Source organism: Lutjanus erythropterus, chromosome 8, assembly GCF_056507025.1.
Source record: "Lutjanus erythropterus isolate fLutEry1 chromosome 8, fLutEry1.hap2, whole genome shotgun sequence".
Taxonomy (NCBI): Eukaryota; Metazoa; Chordata; class Actinopteri; order Lutjaniformes; family Lutjanidae; genus Lutjanus; species Lutjanus erythropterus.
In genome coordinates this window covers 36,291,159-36,313,443 of record NC_139324.1, presented here as the reverse complement: position 1 = coordinate 36,313,443, position 22,285 = coordinate 36,291,159, and the positions used below count along the sequence as shown (strand labels likewise).

General features: G+C 39.3%; 1 protein-coding gene across 1 annotated transcript in view; it reads left to right on the top strand.

The window, feature by feature from the left end:
• thsd7ba (thrombospondin, type I, domain containing 7Ba) overlaps nucleotides 1–22,285 on the top strand; it is a 323,272-nt gene that overhangs the window by 166,554 nt on the left and 134,433 nt on the right. The window contains exons 8-9 of the mRNA XM_084725418.1: nucleotides 9,921–10,117; nucleotides 16,716–16,719. Of these exons, the coding sequence (XP_084581544.1) occupies nucleotides 9,921–10,117; nucleotides 16,716–16,719 (201 nt within the window). The remainder of the gene's footprint in view (nucleotides 1–9,920; nucleotides 10,118–16,715; nucleotides 16,720–22,285) is intronic.

Genomic DNA, 22,285 nt, shown 5'->3' with positions numbered 1-22,285 from the left:
TGGCCCTTGTTTCCTTGAAATAAACCTGGTATGACCAAGAAACCTTTCCATTATTAATATCCACGGGGGCATGCCCATGCCAAATTGTTTTTTGTGCTTTGGATGTGAGTAGCAGTAAGTGCTCTGGGCAGCACTGCAATCGATCCATAGTCTCTGTTTGTGGAGAGCACACTCGGGCAGCTCCGCGGATCAGGCACCTGAACTGGCACCTCACAACAGTAGATGGTCGGGGGATGTAATTTGTAGAGCGGGTATCCTGGGGTTAGACAGGTGGACCTGTGGAGGGAAAGAATGGTGGACCTTTCTGCCAAGTGTCAGAGCTGTGGTGAAATGAGTATGGCTACCAAAGAAAAGCTGCTGCTGCTCAAGTGTCATGGACATTTACAGGAGGAGGTGCTGAAGCCTAGAAAAAAGCTTTTTGATCCTACCATTTTTCATCTAGAAGCTGATTTTTCTGTGTCATCGGGGAATTGTAAGGGCTCAGCAGTCGATAGAGACTGTAGATTAGAAGATGAGGTGTCCACTTGGTGAAAACCTTTTCATTAAGAAATAAATATTTTATGAAAATTCAGCTTTGAGAGAATCAATGTTGTAGAGAGAGGGACATGAATCAAAAGTGGGCCAATTAGGTAATCCATTAGGTAATTGGCTTAATGATAATGATTGTGTCAAAATGTTGATCATGTTATTGGACAGTTTGCTAATTGCATCTTTAAATCATATTAAGAGCTATTTATTGTTCATGTCATGTTATATCCCCTTTCAGATCTCAGTGCTATTGTCATTTTCTATTAAAAAAAGAGAATATCGGGTGCCCTGGTAGCTCAGTTGATAGAGCATGCAACTCATGTACAGAGGCTGAGTCCTCAGTCATGGCTGTGAGTTTGATTGCAGCCTGTGGTCCTTTGCTGTGTGTCATACCTTCCTTTTTCCCCATTTCCTGTCTATCTACAAGCTGTCCTGTCAAATAAAGACTAAAAAGACAGGAACAAAAAAAAAAAAAAACTGAGCATGTCATGGACACAGATGATTGAATATAGAGTCTGTCTAGCCATATCATTACTACCACTCAAGATTTTTTAAGGTAAATCCCATTAAAGATGGCAGTGGGGGATGTAGTAATCAGTGGTCTAAGAAGCCACTCCATGAAGAATTCTTCTTTAGGCATTAACAGTCAATGGACTCGATCTTCTGCATGGTGCAAGAGACTCATAGTGCAGAACAGCTGCCATTGCTGTTTTCTGACTGACACAGTTGTCATTTTAATGCCCAGTGCCCACATAGCAAATGTACTTGCACCCATCTGTGATCCCATTGGCTTGTTAGTCTTAGAATTAGGTGTGGCCTAGTGTAACTAAGCAGATGCACACTGTGGATCCTGCCATTGGTCGCTAGCTTCAAGCGGCATCGCACCGTCTGCTATCTATGTTTTCAAAGTCCCAGGGAAACAAGAAAAGCCTCTGAGCTGCAACATACACGCTGAAAACAGCAAATTAGCACCTGGGATGTTAATGGTACCATCATAAACAAGCTAACAGCTGCTAGCTTTTCTTTTGCAGTGATGTAATCATTTTAATGCCAGAGCTCGCCTCCTGACCTGCAAGTGTTTCATCATCACGGTCGCTGCATCCTGGACTTAGCGCCGCCCAAGACATTTGTGATTGATTTAAAGAAATGCAAACAAGGTAGGGAGTTTTGTCCCCTGCAGCAAAGTGTGTATGTGTAGCCAGACCTCTTCTAGTGCTGAGCGTTGTGGAGAGAGGTCTGGCTATGCGAGACTAGTTGATGCCTGGTGCATAGTTGGTGCATTACTATTGCTGCTATTGCAACAGAAAGTGATTGGACCATTGACCAACAAAAACCTGGTCTAAATGCAATGATGTAGTATTTTCCTGCTATTTAAAAGACACATTATTCAGCTAGTAAGATGCTCCTCATTAGGCAGATTCACAACACACACACATACTCTCATGTACACTTATGTGGAACTACACTTAACTCGCGGGCCATAAAAATTAACATTCAGATTAGTAGCAGATGGGTTGCAGATGTGTGAAATAGGGTGAAGCGACTACCCAGACAGATTCCGTACACATTCATGCATGAGGCACAGCGGCTGTAACTTCGCAGATTGTTTAAATCTGACAGCATCGGTCAAGATCTAATGTTAATTAATGTTCTGTCTTCTTCTACACATCCAAAATGTCTTTCACGCAATTAAAGTTCATACAGTGAAATTGTTGGGAGTAAAGCAGCCATATAAATCCTCAGTTCCATCAGAGCTGTCCAGAAAAATATTTCCTCTGTAGAGTTTCCTCTGTCCTGGAACCATCTGTTAAATTATGTTGATCAGCGGAAGCTTTCTAGGTGATTTCTTTATTGTGTGTTGAACTGATGACTGTTTTCTTTAAAAGTTTATTTTGATAAGTAGATAGGCTGCTTCAGTAATTAACATAGAAATGTTTTCATGCATGCAGTAATGTCACAACAGTCATGCTGCTGTGCCTTGTGAGTAAATGCGCAGGTTGTCTCTCTTAATAGAGAGAGCATCATCCTATTTAACCCACCTGCAAACCATCTGTCATTAATCATCATGTTAATTTTTATGACCCAGCCTGCCTGACCTGCAGAGTGACCTCAGTGTCTGCAGCACTACAAGTGGGTCATTTCAGCATCCTTGTGCACTTCTCCAACTTGCTGAATCTGCCATTTAAATAGTTAGGCTGTTGAAGGGAGTGGGATATGACACACTGGTTGGTTTAATTCATGTAACATCCAACCTTTGAGTAAATAAGAGGCTAAATACAACCTCTTTGCAACTTGCACTTTGCTTTGCAATTATGCCGTCTTTGAATAGAGAAGTGGAATTGAACACACCTTAAATGCGCTTGCGCCATACACTTTAGACCATGCAATATAGATCATGTTAATAGGGCCCAATTTCTCTTTCTCCATGATTACCAAAAGTCCACACTGAGGCTTTGCACAGGTAAGTGGAAGACAACTGGCATGGCTTAAAGTGGCAGAAGTATATAAATTACAATGTAGGCACAAAATATGGAAAGACAGAATAGAAATTTATACATTAAATGGCAAATTGTACAATACATGTAAGGTCACTTTACATGAGCTCTGTTCAGGTTCTGTTCACAACACAAGTCCAAAGTCCAGCAATGAGGCAACACTGTGTTGTTTTTCACACATATTTTCCCACTGCCTCCTTACCCTCCTCTTTGAATGTGGTATTTCTCCTGATTATTAATGGCTCACAGCTGGTCTGTTGTAGTGCGATATGATTGAATCAGCCAATTCATTAGGAAGGCGTGTGAGATTTTTATCTGTTTACAGCATAATCTCGTCAAAGTTCTAAGAACAACCAAAAGTCTCCCATGCGGATTTTTCATAACTCCAGGAGGTCTTTTTATTTCACTGTTTTTGTTGAGCCAACAACATCAAGCTGTTTTCAGCTAATATTTTCTCCAACATCATTGGATTGTAATTCTACAGTAAAAAGTGCCTTTTCGTTAAAATATGCCAGCATCAGTAAAGACTTTCATTCATTCTATTGCATTCCAGACATGCACAGCATCAGATCTTATAGATTAGCGGCACAAATCTAATGAACTGCAGCTGGGCTCATTTACATCTGTAATCTTATCTTGGTAAATTGAAAAAATGCAGTTTCACACCCCTGACAACAATTTGTAGTAGGCTCAGTAAATACACGATATGGCTAAAAGTCAGTGCACAACTGACTTTACCATCACACATATGAGGTTAATGGATATCCCGTTCAAATCAGCAATGGATTGGACCCCACTCTGCAGCTGTAGCAGCAGACACTCTTCTGGGAAGGCTTTCCACAATATTTTGAAATGTGTCTGTGGGAATTTGTACCCACTCAGCCAAAAAGGCATTTGTGAGGTCAGGCACTGATGGACGAAAAGGCCAAATTGGCGTTTTAATTCCTCCCTAAGGTGTTCAGTAGGGTTGAGGTCAGGGCTCTGTGCAGTCGAGTTCCTCCACACCAGACTCGTCTAACCATGTCTTTATGGACCTCACTTTGTACACAGAGGTACAGTCATGCAGGAACCGCAAGGGGCCTTTTTCGGCTAAAATGTAGCATGATGAAGCACTGGAACTATGGAGCCCAAACCCTGAAAACACAGTACACAGTACATCATGTTGTATCGAATGTGTCAGATTCTTCCATTCACCCCCAAATTTTTGTCACCATTTTGTTTTTTCATGGACCAACTTCTGTGTTTCTGGTTCTTCAGTGACAATGACATTAGCAGTTTGAGAAGTCTTAGTAAACCCATAATCCTAGCCGGTGATGAGTACCTGTTTTCGTAGAACGTTGAATGAAAAGGTACGAAGGAACAAAGATGTTTGTGGAACTGTACTGTTGTGTTGGTGGGTGCTCACAGCACGAGCATAAAACTTTGGGACCACCTACATGGAATGCTTTTATGGCGACAGAGTAACTTACTTTGGTCACAGGGCCACAGTTAACGTCAAACCCTGATCATCCCTCCTACCAAACTGTACAGTAGGCACCATGCATTCTAGTAAGTAGTGTTCTACGACCTACCAGAGTTCATGGCATCTGCCAAACCCAGATTCGTCCATCAGACTGCCAGATAGTGAAGTGTGATTCATCTCTCCAAGGAACATGAGTCCAGTTGTGGTGTGCTGTGCACCACTCCACCTCCACCTCCAATGTTTTGCTCTTTGTGGTAATGTGAAGCTTGCATGCAGCTGTTCAGCCATGGAAACCTGTTTCATGAAGTTCTGGGCACAGTTTGTGTCCTGATCGTGCTTTCAGAGTCAGTTTGGAACTCTGTATTGAGTCATGCACCAGATGACAGAGTTTTATTCGCTACAGCAGTTGTTGGCCCACCACTGTGAGTTTGTGTGGTGGACCACTTTCTGGCTGAGCTGTTGTTCGAGCTGTTGTTACTCTTAAACGTTTCCACTTCACAATAACAGCACTTAGAGTTGAACAGGCAGATCTATACGGCAGAAATTTCCCAAACTGACTTGTTCTACAGGGGGCATCCTATGACAGTGCCAAAGTCTCTGAGCTCTTTATGACCCACTCTCAATGCTAAATATTTGTCTATGGAGATTTCATGGATATGTACTGGATCTTATGGTCCTGATAGAAATGGATGTTGCTGAAACACCTGAACTCAATAATGAGTAGGGATGTCCACAGACTTGTCCACTGAGTGTTTGCACCAACCTCATGATTTGGTCAGGCGCAGCCATTTAGAATAGATTACATTATGTTGTTTAAGCCGACTTTAGGATTTCTAAACCACAGAAAAGTTCAGGAAAAGGTGTGCAGGCTGCTGAAACTAACAGGAAAGGACTTGGTGAGGTTAACAGGGGGTCCATACGAGCTGGCTCCCTCTTCTTGGAATGACAACCCAACAATTTGGCCTTCTATTTCCAATCCTGAAATGGTGAATTACCTTGTTTGTTCGCTGAGCCCATACACAGCTGAAGACCTTACATTTTAGACAGGTTTGGAAACAGACAACCGGATGGTGTGCTTTTATCCAGAAAAACAAGCCCAAAATGGCACCAACGTTGACATCCGATCCAAAGGCAATGAGGCGTCTGTGTATATATGTCTATGGTACAGCGTGTCTGCCCATCTAACTGTGACATTCCCAGTTTTAGTCGCATGTTACAGAAACTTTGAGAGGTTGAGAGGAAGCTACACAGTTATACCACACTGTCCCATGGGAGAGCATATTTTATGTTTCCGTACTGCTTCAAACTGCAGATCTTTACTGCTTATTTCTCTGGCTCTGGTCATGCAATCATCACTTGTCCACTTTCAGCACAAAGCCACTGCACTACTATTAAGTCATCATTTCTTTCACTTACAATGTGAGAAGAGGACTTTTTTGGTTCATATTTTACCATCAGATCAGGTTAACTGCTCAGCCTTGGGTCTTGATTTTAGTCAGATTATATCTAAATTACATCATATGAGAAATTAGATGTGTATATTAATCCTATTCTTAACGGCTGCTGAAGGCTACTACATTTATTATACACTGTGTGACATTTCTGCCCTGCGAGACCTGGAGAAGATTTTGTGATTGTAAATTCTAAGTGATGATAATTCACCGTATTCACATGGTGGCCACTTTCCTCTGACTTCATACTCAAATGATTAGTAACTGACAAGACAATAGGTAAAATCTAGGTTAAGAAATATCTTATTTCAGCTCTAAATATTGCCTGATGTCCCTCTAGATTTTCGCTGTCCATTGTCTTGTAAGTTGCTTGATCAATCCGGAGGCGGAGAAACAGTTAACAGTTTGTCAGCTATCTTATTTTAACATGACATGCACCTTGAAACACAACAGTACACCTTTAACCTTCTGATAACCACAGGTGGCAAAAGCACACATTCTTTCCTCAAGAAGTACAGATACTTGTATAAAAAAAGAAAAAAAAAAAACTGAAGTACTGATTCAACTTCTTTATTCAAGTAAAAGTGAAGAACAAGCTCTGAAATGTACTGAAATGTTGTATAAAATAAAACGTTGCCCTCTGAAGGACGTTTCTACTGGCTGTTTCTGAGCAAAGCTACCTGAACCTCAGCTTTTCTCTGCGGCCGTGCCTCTCTCTGTTTCATCTTGTTATGTCTTTTACTTCATTTTTCATCTTAAGTCTTTTTTGTCTTGCTACATCATTTTTGGTCTTGTCACGTCTTTCACATCAATCTTCATCTTGCTAGCTCTTCTTTGTCTTGTTATGTCATTTTTGGTCTTGTTACGTCTGTTATGGGGTGGCAGAGAAGCTCAGTCTGTAAGCTGTGGGAACTGATGGGTCGCCGGTTCAAGTACAGAGTGCGGACTGGTAGCTGGTGAGGCGCCAGTCCGCCTCTGCACCACTGTTGAGGTGCCCTTGAGCAAGGCACCAGACCCCCCACTGCTTGGGGCTCCTGACTGTATGTATGTATGTATGTGTGCAGCCCCCTCGCTCTGACATCTCTCTGATGCATGTCTATAGGCTTGGTTTATGCAGGTGTGAAAAAGTGTAATTTCCTCCAGGGATTAATAAAATATGTCCTCTACTTCTTGTGCCATTTTTTGTCTTACGTCTTTTTTTTACATCTTCGAGTCTTTTACTTTGTTTTCGTCTTGCTACATCTGTCGCGTGTGATGTGCATTGATGGGTGCTCAAAGGAATCATGTTTTCTATGTGTTAATGTCCCATTCACTTTGGTTGAAATCAGTCTTGAAGTTGGGAAGGCAGCATACAATGACGCAAAATAAAAGAAATCAACAGTTTCCCTCAAATGCATCAAACCTAAAGTAACAAGCCTGTAGCGGAAAGTACAGATATTTGTGTTAAAAGGTAGGGAGTTAAAGTAAAAAGTATTTGTACTCAATTACATTGCACTTCTGCTGAAAACAGCATTTGAGCTTCCCACCCAGAGCCTGATGTCAGTGGAAAATAACCGTCATGTGAATGTGGTGAACGATAAATAAAACGCCTAAACTATGAACCTAAGAACTAGACGATATAATAATGAGTCTCACAAGTAAAAATAGTGTGTGAGATCATTTGTAGCACCAAGCAACAGTGAGTTTATTGTATTTTTCTTCATTTCAGCATTAGCTCTGTTTTAGAGGAGTTAAACGAATGAATTTTTGAGTGATTTCAGCTTCTTCAAAATGTTCGTGTTCAACTGTTTGTCTCACCGTTCACTGGCTATTCACTCTTTTGTGTTAATGAATACCAAGATTGAAATTGAGCTGAGATGAGCTGTTAACATTTCACTTCTGCCGGTACAGAGATGTTCAGTCGCTGCCGGTGTAGAGCCTCCGCTGGCAGCCCCCAATTTAGTAACAGAAACAGCAGCTTCAGCGACGAGGCAGTGAGAGTCAGTAATTGGAGAGACAGGTGTCACTGTGAAAATCTCGCCGGCTACTGTAATTTGACCCCGATCAGTCCGACTTTCCACCAGCACCTTCTCCTTTGCCGTGTCGTATATGAGTCATTATCTTCCTCACCTCCTGTGGTCTGTCTTCTCACCTGAGAAATTGGATCCAAGTGGAGTTTTATTTCTATTCTATTTAATAATCAATTTTGGTGCAGTTGTATTTTTTTTCCCGTATTTGTCTTGAATATTAAAATTCTGATAAAAATTGTGGGAAACAAAAAGGAAATGTGGAAGAATGTGAGATGTAACAAATGCAAAGATCAGTCAGTTTATCACGGATCGTACCACTGACAAGATAAATAAAGTTTGCAAGAATTATGGTGATGACAGGAGCCTGATAAAGTTGATTAAACCATTTAAAATTATTTCCAAAATTTTCTCTTTGGGTATACCAAAACTTTAACAACAGTTTCATAAAAATGTAACAACATAAATACCAAGTCAAATCCTTTGAAAATAATACTAATACTTTTCATGTGGAGAGAGAGAGCGTCAAGCAATTTAATACAGCAGTTCTCAGCTTGGGGTTTGTGGCCCTCTGCCAGGGGGACCATTTTTCAGATTAGTTCATTTCAGTTATCAAGATAATTTATAAATGATTTATTTATCTGTTTATCCATCTGTTAACTTTCTTATAGCCTGCACTTAGCTCAGTAATCATTGCTTATTTACACAAACTGTTTCCTTTCCACAAACAAATATGTAGACCTATCAAGTCCCTGACTAGGCATATCATTGTTCTTAATATGTTTTAAGAATTTGTTATTACAGCATATTTATATATATTTATAAGAGTCACAATCCGGATTTTTATTTAAGCCTTTTCTACCAACATGGAACCTGTCCCTGTTCCAGTTTGTGCACCTAATTTTGATCAATTCAGAGCATTTCAACCAAACCTAAAGTAGTTCAGAATCTTTAAAGCTGATTCCCATTTGGAACCAACCAAAAATTAGCAGGTTTTCCTTGTGAACAGAAGGGGGTGTGACATATTCTACAGGTTGCTGTAGATTGTGTAACACTCTGTCTTGATGATGCATCCTCGATTACAGTGGTTCTGCTCAGAACTGGTGGAAACGTGCGCTGGTTCACTAGACAGCACCAAGATTCCAAGAGTCTTGAACAGACCCAGTAAAAGAACCAGAGCTTATTGGTGGAAAAGGGCTTTCAGAGGGAAAAACACTACTGATGTGTGTGTATTTATGAAACATGAATACTGCAGTACTGTTCCATTTAGTACAGCAGCATTATATAGACTCCAGTGTCCATGGCAGGAGGAAGTTCTGGTTTATTTTATTTTATTTTTTAAAAGGGATGAAATGAACGTGAACTAGTTCATTTGAATCTCTGTGAATTTGAGCGTGAACTTGCACAACACTGATAATGTGGACAGCTCCTAACGCTGAAATCCAATAAATAGATGTAGCGCTTGCATTTCCCATTATAAGATATCTCATTCAGTGTTCAAAAAAAATGTTGTCTCAAAAACATTACTATGCTGAAAAAAAGAAAGAAATTTAACAAAATTCTATTCCTTTTAAACAAGAACAGCTTTGTTGTAAAGATCCATGGTGGGGTGGCACTGAAAAACAAAGGTAAAACAAACAGTCTCCTCCGCCTTTTCTCCTTTCTAACTCAAGTTCCTCATTATTCACCTTTAATGGTTGTCAGTGAGACATGATAGCTTTTGTTGGGAGGCGCTGCCGCTGACAAAAGTGCAGTTGATGAAACACCTCAATAATTGATCACTGAGAAAATGCCCAGTGAAGCTAACATCTTAAAACTGTATTCTATTGATTAGTGAGAGGAGTCCTCTGCACTCTCTGTGAGACAAGATGCTTACTGTTGCCTTATTTATTTATTTATTTTTTTTTTGTGCAGGAATGTCAACTGCTGCTCTGACAACCCTCCTCTGTTCCCTCCCTTCTCTTCTCCTCTCTGTCAGGCTTCAGACAGAGGAGGAGAGAGGTGTTGTGGGAGTCCAGCAGTCCTCTGGAGACTTGTCCTCATCTGGTGGAGTCCGTCCCCTGTGAAGATCCCGCCTGCTACCTGTGGCAGGTCAAACAGGAAGAAAGATGCGTTCCCACTAAAGGCTCCTGTGGCCCTGGAACCGCTGTCCAGAATGTGACCTGTGTCAGTGCAGTGACAGGTAATACTCTTGATTTGCATCAAAATTAAAATCCTCACTCACACCATGGAGATTTTTCCTTTCACTAAATACAGAGTGAGTTTTTCTTTAGTGCAATTTCACTCTACAGTTACTAAGGCCTGCTTAAAAGAATATGATACAACCTATGTTGTTATTTTTGGACAGACTCAGGCTACCATGTTCTCTTTTATCTCAGTTATGCCAACTTAAACTAAGATAATCTAGCTCCTAAACCTTCTTATGTGGGGTACTAATCGAGAGCTCTTGTCCGACCAAAATTCTCATTGGTTGTACAACCATTTGTGTTACTTTAATAAGGACAGAAGTGCTTCTTAATCCATTATCATTGGGGGCGGGACATGCAGAAATGATAAACTTTAACATTTCAAGCTCAGTGATGGAGAAACACCAGCTATTCATGACCTGACTTCAAAGTTAAAGCTGTAAGTTTTGCCATGTCTTATGTTGCTTTAGTATTTGGCAATTTTTTTTTTGAGTTTGGCATTAGCATGTTGCTAATGTGGCTACTCCTACAGACTGGGGCAAAGTTGGACTAATGTTTTAATATTGAGGAACAGTTAAGAGAATCATGTAAATGTTAAGCCTCTTTTTAAGACAACCAGTTGGTTGGATGCTGTAGCAGGGTTTTTGTTTGTTTTTTTATTCGTGTTGGTTTTGTGAAAATTTCTGCTTCATACCTAGCCGTGTTAGCTGTGGTGTTGTAGAGAAGCTGTCTGGTTCTGTTCTGTGATTCTGGTTGATGCTGTGTGTATGTGCGTGTGTGTGTGTGTGTGTGTGTGTGTGTGTGTGTGTGTGTGTGTGTGTGTGTTGCAGCTGTATATAATGTTAATTTACTTGACAGACAGGTGATGATATAGCTACATGTGGAAAAGAAATGGTCAAACTGCAGGAATGCATTTGCTTGTCAACATTGTATTACTCTGATTAGCACCGTTTTGTGTACAGTGTTAAGTCACTAAGTGTCTGATTTATTAAATCTAGAAATAACATGCAGTTTTTTCCCAAAGCGATTGCTTGTATATCACGTAGAAGTCAACCAAGTTCAGTCAACCTAGATTTTCCTTTGATTGACTGCAGCCTACTTGTCATCCAGCATCCAGACAGCAAATATTTCTAAAATTTGATAATTTATTAAAGTGTTCACTATACCTCAAGTCTGAGCCAAACTCCACTCACTACATAATTTTGGAAAATAATAATTTAAAAAAAGAGCAGTTGAGAGGGCGTGGCCTCATAGGTAATAAGACTGTGGACCAGAGAGGCAGACTGAATACTGCTAATAGTCAGAGCTAACCAACACAGCACAGGGCAGCCACAGTCTGACTCTCTGTGTCCACGGAGAGCCACTGTAAACAAACAGAGGTGCAAGGAGTGTTGACAGTCACTGGATGCACATTTGTGGCCCTTTTAGAAAACACTTGTGTTGTCTCTGTGCTAATGCCAGTAGCTCAGAGCGGCTGCTCTCTGCGGTGTGTGTCTCTGTCTGAGGGAGAGTGTCAGTCCATAGCCGCAGTACTGCTGTTGCAGCCTAGCGGTGCTTCTACAGCCGTCAGAAGTGCCCAAATATAAAAATACAAGGTAGAGGCTTAACAAAAAATTGTTTGAACTTGTGTGAACGATGAGTCTCGTAACATACTGTATGTTTGACTCCTCAGGAACGGGGGCTTAGGGTGATAGGCTGCCCTTTCATATATATATATATATATATATATATATATATATATATATATGAAAATATACTTTTTTTTATATAAATTTCATGACAATGCCCCCCAAATGGTCAGCTCTATCTCAGCATTGGCCTTGCAAGTTTCAGGATGATTTCAAGGAGTCGGTGGCACATGAATTACAGATTTTTATAAATTTCTTAAGAAATGTCAATTAACACCAGTGTGTTGTGTGTGTGTGTGTGACAATACAGTAATAATATTTCGATTACAGCTCTTTAAAGGAACATTTTCAACATTTTAGGAAGTATGGTTGCTTGCTTTCTTGAGAAGACTGATACTACCCTTTCTGTTCATTTTGGAAAGAGCCAGGCTAGTGTTACACTCTGTTAAATGCTAAGCTAAGCTAAGGTAGCTGCTGGCTGTAGCTTCATCCTTGTGGGATCGATCTTCCCATCTAACTCTTGGCAAAACAGTGAATTAGTATATTTCCCCCAATATCCAACTATTCTCTATGAATTCACAAATGTTATAAAAATGACCACCAGAATTTCTGTCTCAGCCACAGTCTTTGTGCTCAGCAGTCAAATTAAAACATGTTTATTAATCTTTGCAAGTCTCTGTTCTCCTTTAGGTGACAGCTACAGTTGTTTGCCATTGCTCAGTATCAGAGTTGAATTTTATAACCTTAAAACGTGCCAACCATAGTCTGCAACACTTATTCATAATTATAATTAGACTAGATCTACATGTAGCTGTAAAATTCACCAGGCCATAGCAGAGCCATCAGTGCTGTGGTCCAGACACGTAATATTATCAGTAACATTGTGACGCATGAACTATCAGGTATAATGTGATCCACTGTGCTCAGCCATATCATCACGTCAGATGATAGGAACATCAGTGTTAACGAAGCATGCATTATTCATGAGGGTCCATCACAGAGTTTATGGGCACAGAAAACATTGGCCTGATTAAAAGTCAGAATCCCAGCTTCCTACCAGGCATTAATTGCTCATCTCCATAGATTATAAACCTAATTGCATCCTTTTTTGCCTGTGTTTTATTATTCTGTCACAATGGATCATGTGTATGTTTATCAGGAAGGCAGTGGAGGGTCCAAATGTATTAGCCAACAAGAGAGTCTAATGAGTTTTGACAGGACGACGAAGAATGTGAGCTTTGGCGGGTTTGAGGAAAAAGGCTTATGAAATTATCTGCAGCGGATTTATTGTTAGTGAATGTTGACACGTTGTTCACTGTTCCTTCCTTAATTGGCTTATCGGAGTTTCCATTCAAGCACGTTATTTCCTCACATACTCACAACGTGTCAAGTTGTTAAGTGATGCAAAATCCTGTAAAGAGCGCTGTTTACTCAGACAATATAGCACCAAAGGTCGCCATAGCAGTGATGTACACTCTTTAACATAAAAGTGCTAGCTAGAACCAAAAGGGTTCTTCGGATTGCCCCAATCAGAGAACATTTTCTAGTTCCTGGTAGAATATTTTATAAAGGTTTCATTTGGAAGTTATACCTAGAACCCAACATAAAGGGTTATGCCTCAAACCATCTGTGAAGCGTTTCACCCAAAATCCCCCATGAAAGGTTCTACAGAGAACCCTTCTATGTTGTAATAGTTCAACACAGACCCACAGTCTTTTCCATCAACATAAAACTCTGTTACGGTTCCTGCAGCGTTTTCTTTCAGAACCAAAGTGGACGTGTCATGTTGTACAGGTCGTTGTGCAGCGTTCTCTGTTGACGAGCCTCCTTGATTACAGTTGTTCCACTCAGAACTGGTGGGACATTAGTCTGGATCCCTAAATCCCCAGAACCAAGGTTCCATATATCTTAAATGGAACCGGTTCAAGAATCAGAGCTAAATTGGTGGAAAAGGGCCCTAAGGGGGTTCTACCCATAATCTTTTTATATTGCAAGAATGTTAACTAGAACACAACCAGAATGTTCTAATGAGAACCCTTTTATATCCCAAGGGTTTTATCTAGAACCCACTCAGAGGGTTCTACAATCCGGGAGGTTCTACCAGGAACCATTTTATATTCCAAAGATTTTATCCAGAACACACTCAGGGGGTTCTGCCAGAGTTTTATCTAGAACCCACCCAGGATGTTCTATTAAAAACCCTTTTATATCCCAAGGGTTTAATCTAGGACCGACCCAAGAAGCCTTTTATATTCCAAAGATTTTAGCTAGAACACACTCAAGGGGGTTCCACTGAGAACCATTTTAGGGTACAGAGAACTCTTGACAAAAGAGTTCTTCAAGGATTTCAACAACTGCCTGAAGAAGTCTTTCTTACAAATAAGGTTATTTGAATGAATAGGGTTCTTTAGAGAATCCTTAGTCTTACAAAGAACCCTTCTTGAACACTTCCTTCAAAAAAGGGTTCTTCGGGAGTGAAAGGCTCTGGGTAGAACCTCAGCCCTTCATAAAGAACCCTTTTGGAACCCTCATTTCTAAGAGTGTCAGTAAGGACTACAAACATCACTGAGCACTACAGTGAGTCACAATCTGACAGCTAATGCTGTTTGCATGAAAAACCAATTAAAAACATGGCAAGAGAAATATTTCCATTTTAGATACTTGCAATTATTGAAATAAATGGTCGATTTTTAATGGAATTGAGCCAAACCTGTCATTACATATTGTCTTCTCACATCCATGAGGTCGGCTAAAAACCTTTGCTTGTCATATCTACACAAAGCAAATGCAAAATTATTTAAAAATGTTAAAATGGCGTGTCATATCATTTGATAAATACATGTTACTGGAGACATGACTTTTTATTTTTGATTTTTGTTATGAATAGTTCTGATGAAATGTTACTTTAATGAGATGCTGTGTTTGGCAGGCTGGCAGTCCTTGACACAAACAGTGTCACTTCATTTTATTCACACAAAATGCACCATCTACATGCTCATTACACCTAATAAAAACCACACCATGTGCAGACTAAAACCCAGTATTGCTATGTTTTCTGTAATGAATCGAGTGGTGGACAGATGGGAACTTAGATAATTAGACTGGCAGAATAACGTCTGTTGCTATGATTATTAGATTTTTTGTGCAAACATCTTAGTGACCCTCTTTGATCGTGGTAAGGTTTTTCTCTAGATAGGATATGCTTTTAGTTATGTTTGACATATAAATTTAGTCGACCTCGGTGAAAGAAGACACTAATTGCCGGTCTGTCTGCACATTCAGGCTCATCGCATTCAACCTCTGCTTGTCAGCTTCAACGCATGTAGAGATGATGGACACTGTCTGTGTCTAGTATTTTATTTGGAACCAGTCTACAAAGTTTGGTGCTTTTTTTCATTTGTGAAAGGGCTGTTATCAGAGGAGACATAAGAGAGAAAACAAATCAATAGTTTATGAAGTTTATGAAAATCACAACAGAAAGAAGAAAAAATGGGACAAATGAAAATCCATTTAGCCCCTTTTTTTTTTTTTAATTTCCAATTATAAAAATAACATTTTATTTTTCATAAATGTAGCACATGACCTTTGCCACGGAAAATTTAGGAAAATAAAGGCCATTTTCAGAGAATCAGTATCGATTTGAAATAGTGGGATAAACACAGGTTTTACCAATGATATTTATTAAGGTCTTGTTCCATTGTAGTGTAGCAGAGCCTTTCAAGTGAGCCAACATACGTAATAGCAGCACCTTGACTCTTTTTGACCTGAATAGAACCTTAAAGGAAAAATATATTTACTGTAATATATCATAAAATGAACATGATATGTCATCAGAGGTTAAGGAAACATGCTTTAATGTGAAATACTCGCTTCTCAGACAACAGTATGACACAGTGTGCCCCTTTGAAATTTCTATTCTGGGCCAGAATAATTTTTTGTTCACAGCAGGAAACTGGTGGATTGTCTGCTCCGGGTAGGGAATGAGTCCTTACCCCAAATGAGGGAGTTCAAGTATCTCGGGGTCTTGTTCTCGAGCAAGGGAATGATGGCGCGTGACATTGGCCAGAGAATCAGAGCAGCGGGAGCGGTATTGCGTTCGCTTTACCGCACCGTTGTGACGAAAAGAGGGCTTAGCCAGAAGGCAAAGATCTATCGATCAGTCTTCATCCCCTCTCTCACCTGTGGTCATGAATGGTGGGTCATGATCGAAAGAACAAGATTGTGGATTCAAGTGGCCGAAATGGGTTTTCTCAGGGGGGTGGTTGGCATCTCCCTTAGGGGTAGGGTGAGAAGCTCAGTCATGTGTGAGGGACTTGGAGTAGAGCCGCTGCTCCTAGAAAGGAGCCAGTTGATTCTGGGATGTTGGGATGCCAGTTGGGATGTCTGGGGTCCCTTGATAGACCCGATTTCTGATAAGCGGTTGAAGATGGATGATGGACATCTAATGTTAATTACAGTTCAAATTAATGCTAAATGTTTGCCGCGTGAGTAGTAAGAAATACTAATATTTTAGAAGGAGTGGATGTCTATGACTGTTAAATTGAGCAACATGTTAAAAGTCTGTTTGGTCTGGCTGGTAGTAAGGCAAGTAGTTACTGAACCCCAACTCCAGAGTGAGTGTTTTGAGAGCCGTGGGCTTTTATTTTCAGGATAACAGGCTTAATTTAACATCGACAGAGAACTGACAGGTATAAACAGCTGATCAACTTCAAGTTGTTATTGTTTGTTATCGTAAATTTATGATGTTGCATGCAGTTTTCCTGCAGCCTGCCTGAAATTCCCCGAATTTGGGGAGGAGGGGGCGGGGAGAAACATCCTGCCTCAACCATAGACTGTATATAAAGTAGGATTTAATAGCGCTAACTCACTAAAAAAATTAAATCATCAAATCATGTAACACAAGAACTGCTCTATTTAAAATGTAGACCTTTTCACAGCACCTATATTATTATGAAATAGGAGGGTAAACACAGGTGTTACCAATCATACTAATTAAGGTGCAGCCTGAGCAAACATGCACAACTGCAGCACCCTGAATAGAGCATAACTTTAATGAGTATGATTGGTAAGAGTTGTGTTTACTCTACTACTTCATGTCAAACTGGCTGCTGTGAAAAATGTATATTACATAAGATTTTAAGAAAATGTTTAATGCTAATGAATGGATCATTTGCTTCAGATCATGTAGCACATGACTTCTGCTGCAGAAACTATAGGAAAATATTGACCCTTTTCACAGAATCCATATAAACATGAAATAGTAACACAGGTGTCACCAGTGATACTCATTAAGGTCCCATTAGCAGAGCCTTTCCAGTGAGCCAACATGCACAACAGCAGCACTCTGACTCAGTTTGACCTGAATGGAACTGAAACTTAATTAGTACCATTAGTACCACCTGTGTTTACCAGACTAGTTTATGTCAAAATGGCTGAAAAAGCTTTATTGCATAATTTTTTAAGAAAATACTCAGAGGAGCATTAAGAATCAGACATTTTGGTATATTGTGGACTCTATTGTGGATTAAAATGAAATAGGACAAGCAGATGATTTCACGTCAACAAGAATTTGATTATTGGACTTTCTAATGCCTGCATTTATGACAGAAGTCAATACAGTATTTATATTTTAAAACAATTAGTGATGGTTATGAAGCACTGAACTCATCCTAATTATTATTTTTCACTGCAGCTTCAATCAAAGCAAGCTAAATCCATCCCTGGAGGTGGATTGTTAATGGCGTTATCTGCAACATCTTTGGGTTTCTGTGAAGATTTTCCAATAATATTTTACAGTATTTTACAGTTCTGTGGAGAGAGCCATGGGAGTCTGGAGCTGCTGCAGCAGGATGTTTAGAGAGCACGGATGATTCGTGTGTAGCTACTGTTGGCTTGTTTTCAATCACTTTCCCTTTTTCCAAAAGTGCAAAAAAAATAAAATAAAAATTTGACAGCGCGAGACAAGCAGAGAGAAAGGAGAGGCAGGAGTGACATACCTGCAAAGATGAAAGGATTGTTTACAATAATATGATACGCTGTCATAAACAGTAAGCACCTGTCATATTTGTGGACGTGCATATCTTTTAATAATAGCAGCTGGTCCTCTAATCATCACAAATAAATTAGCTGACCCACCTGTTTGTCTGCAAAAACATGATTTGAATTGTGCTCCCAGGGTTCAACAAAGATGCTTCAGACGTAGTTTAAAGCTGTTTATGGACACGAAGTGAAAGGTCTAAGGTGGAGAAAAACAGACCGTCTGCAATCCAACTCGTCCTGATTTAACCGGTCTTACCCAGAGTTCTCTAACTATTAAAATGACCAACCAAAAAAAACACCTGTTCAGATTTTTGATTGAAGCTTTGAATATGTCATCATATTTAATAAAGTCACCCCCCCTTAGAAATAAATAAATCTTCGAATAATCTTTTATATAAGCAGAATGTTTCGTTAGATAAAAACGTGGTGAAATTTGGAAATAATTACTGTCTATCTAGTATCTATCTTTTTTCAATGTTTTTGACTTTTCAGTGCTCTGGAGTTATTGGAAATGTTGGCTCACACGAGTTGAAAACAGTCCTACGCAGTCACCACTTCATCTAATTCAACAAATTGTGCATCAGCCCAGCTATAAAATTGATGTGGCTTCATCTTTATCTGAAGCAGAATTATCAGGTGAACAGACATGAAAAAAAAGCTGTGCAGCATTTAAGCTTCATTCGTATTCGGCTAAAGTCTCTGTGTTGGTCATTGTCCTTCTTGCTGAGATTTCTTTCATTCTGATTTTCAAGGCTCTCTATAATCCTTGATTTTAGCTCAAAGTTAAAGCTAGGTTTTAGCTTTGCCAGAACTACAAAAAACTAGGGGAAAAAAAGTTGCTCTGCAAAGGTGACTTCAACAGCAGGAATGAAATGATTACTGTTTATAATTCTGTTAATATGGCTGCTTTGGCCATTCAAGGTAGAAACACCGATTTGTAATTTTAATAAAATAGCAATGTTATAATAAAATATGCACAAATTTAGGAAACCCTTGGCTACATGGGCTTTATTTCAAAAAAGTTTCTACTTTGCAAAATTTAAAATCAGCTAAATTGACTGCCTTGGTAGTTCTGGTGTTAATTGGAAGGAACCCACCAAGTAAGTCAGTGCCTTTAGCCCAGGTCTAGTTTCACGCTGTCTGTATTTTAAGCAGAACCTTCCTCTCTCTTTCACTTAAAACCTGCTTTAAACCTCGACCCAATCATTAGTACATTCGTACAGCATTTGCAGTTTTGGATTTAACCTCTGGAATAATGTGTCTCAGTGTGTAAGAGTGTCTGAATCTTTAAAAGGGTTCAAATTACACCTAAAAAACTGGCTTGTTTTATTGCTTTTTCTCTTCTATTTAGTTGAAATTAAGTTCTGTTAAATTGCTATACAAATACAGCTTGTTTGCTTATATTATCAGTTTCACATCAACTGTTTACGATGACAATGATAAGTGGTGAATTTGAATATTTATGATTAATGTTTAGTTAATCAATTTCCATTTAGGATTTACCTGAATAAAATATATTAAACAGTAAAGGTCTGTAGCTTGCAGGTTTTCCCACAGTTTGGTTTGGTCTCCCTGCAGTAATTGGGATCCATTTGATGTTGTTTTGTTTGGCTAAGCCATTTGTTACCAGAGAAAGCCTTATTGCTTTATTACTCTGTTTGAATTGAACATGTTTCATTATTTTTTACCATGGTCAACTTTCGTTGAAGGAAAATGCACAAAATTTGTGACCCTATTTCTGGCAATGTTGGTGGTGAAAGATTTGTTTGTGTGTGTATGTGTGTGTTGAAATCCTTAAATAGACACGTCTCTGTCGATGAACCCTTACAGTACAAAGTGCCCGACTCTAATTGATTGCTTGGGGCCAATTCTTGTGGAAAGGTCAGCTATGGCCAGACTTTTTCTAGCTGACAAGCTTGTTCACCATCCATTAGGAGTTTCTCCATTTGGAGCATGCTTTTTTAAGTTGCGAACGTCAGAGTCGCTGACGTTTTTTTAAATGGTTCAGCTTTTTGTCTGGAGTGTGTTGAGTCACTTGGAGCATGGATTTACAAATGCTCTCAGTGCATAGCTGCGTTGGATCGAGATATTACAGAGAATTTAATTGTTGTTGATGTTAACATACTGTATATTTATACTCTAGAACTTCAATAAGCAAAGTAGGTGTTTGAACTGGCAGGTACATTTAAGATTGTGAACTTCAGTGAAGTGACAGGCGCCCAAGAGACGGGGAGTGTTTTCTCCACTTTACTCCCTGATTGAATAAGCATTTGGTTTCCAATTTTCCCTGAAAAAAAAAACTACTCTGCATTTCATGCCTGAAGACTCAGCCGAGGACAGTCTGCGCCTGTAGAGAGCATGAGACAGCACTTTCCCTGCAAAGTTCATCTAATGGGGATTTAAATTATTATCTATGCCTGCTCAAGCAATCAGAAAACAATCTCTATTGCCTGAACGCCAGCTTTTATTACTTAGCAAATACATAAAGTAATTCCTAAAACCACTCAGGTATGGATTGTATTGAATAGACCAGCGTTCAAGGACATTTTGGGGCTCAGCCCGGAGGATGAACCGCAGGGATCGATCCTTAGGGAGCAAAAAAAAATTCAGACAGTCTGGACACATTTTCAGTTTACTTATGTTTATCCTTATCCTCACCTGTAATCTGCTGGTCCGCTCACAGTTGTGTAGATAAGAGACATACCATTTTTACACTTAAATTAGTTTGTAAATGAAGGTTTTTAATTATGGCTAAAAATAGGTGATTGACCATTTTTCTATTGTGATGTCAAGCCTCATGTCTGTGCAGGAGAGCAGAGAGAACAGTGTATTTAAACGTGTGTATGTTCAGCTCTCAGTTCTTTGTTTCTAACTGAATCTCTGTGGTTTGACGTTTAGTTTCTGTCCTGCGTCGCTGGTTGTACATTCTGGTACTATACTGTTCTTCATGTTCGCGTTCTGCTGGTAAGAGTTCTGTTAAATTTCTGTTGATGAAAACCCAACATTTCCTTATTTTGCTGCTTCAGAATTAAAGTTTTTAGATTTTTAGGGGACTTTTATTGCAAAGAATTTATAAGAAATAAATCCTACAGCGTTCATATGCCTGATTAAAGATAAGCATGTCATAAAACTGTCAAACTGAGTCATGTCGAGCAGCATATGTTCATGAAAAAGGGGTAAAAGAGTCACAGGAATGACAAGCTTTCATTACCTTGACAGGAAAGGAGCGAAAATTAACGTGTCCACCACCGTGTCAAAATTCGATCACCACCGATCAGATCTAGACAGAAGCTCTTAATGGGCTTTAGTTGGGGGATTTTGTCCAGTGTAAAAGGGGCTAGTCCACAAAAAGCATGATGACTGTATACAGCATAATATTGAAATAATCTCTGTAAGTATTACACATTATTACAATTCAGGCACTTGCGCCTTCATTCTACGTTCACTGTATGTATAGAAGTCATATTTTATTGTTGCTAGTGACGCCTTTAAAATTAATATCAGTGTGGGTTACTGTACTTCTAAAGCTTGCAGTGAAGTTTCAGTAGACTAAATGTGACAGTGATAACATTAGTATGATTGTTGAAGTGTGATTTAGCAGTACATTTAGCACAAGCATAGCATAACCAAATAGAGATTTTTGGCCCGGAGTTAATGAGACTGTCTGACTGTTTGATGTGTTCAGCACCATGGGGAATTACATTTTAATTTCAAAGCACGTTAAAATTTCTTCTTCTTCTTTTTTTTTCTTTTAATCAAGCTCATTTAATTGTTGCTTTTTATATTTCACTGTTGCAGCATTCAGTCTGTTTCTTTGAATTTACTTACTGTTTTACAACAATCTCATGTAATGCTCATATTGTCAGTTTTTCTCTTACTTTGGTAAATTAGTCTTTTTTAAAAAAAATAAATCTTTCATTCTTTAGTAACGAGAGAACTGTATGTGTGTAAAATATTAGCTGTATTTCCTGTGCATAGTTCTGAGAATCAGATGTGCATTTGCTTGTTTTTGTCTGTTAGCTTGACTGGGTTATGACTGACATATGGCAGCTCTTATGGTGACAGCAGAGAGAGTTAGGTTCTTCTATCAAATTAAGAAAACCCCAACTACGTAAAAAACACAATGATCACCATAATATGCATGTTAGCAATGTGCAGATTCGGCCCAAAGCATAAACAAACTAAGAATCCTGTGGACAACAGAGGGCCCCCACAAAAGTTTGAAATTTTATTTATATATTTATTTAGTTTTTCAGTATTAAACAAGACATTATTGTCAGGGGCAAATCAAATTCTGCTTAGGGCCCCATAAAAGCTTGGGCCAGCCCTGGCCTTGTGAATAAGAAGTTGCCATGCATGCAATTTTAAGCTGGAAGGAAGTGCATCTAGTGCAAAATCAGTTAAAAATAATATGGATTCTCCCACATGGGAAGTTAATGTGCACTTATTATATTCCACAATAACTTTATTGGGCTATAAACCACAGCAAA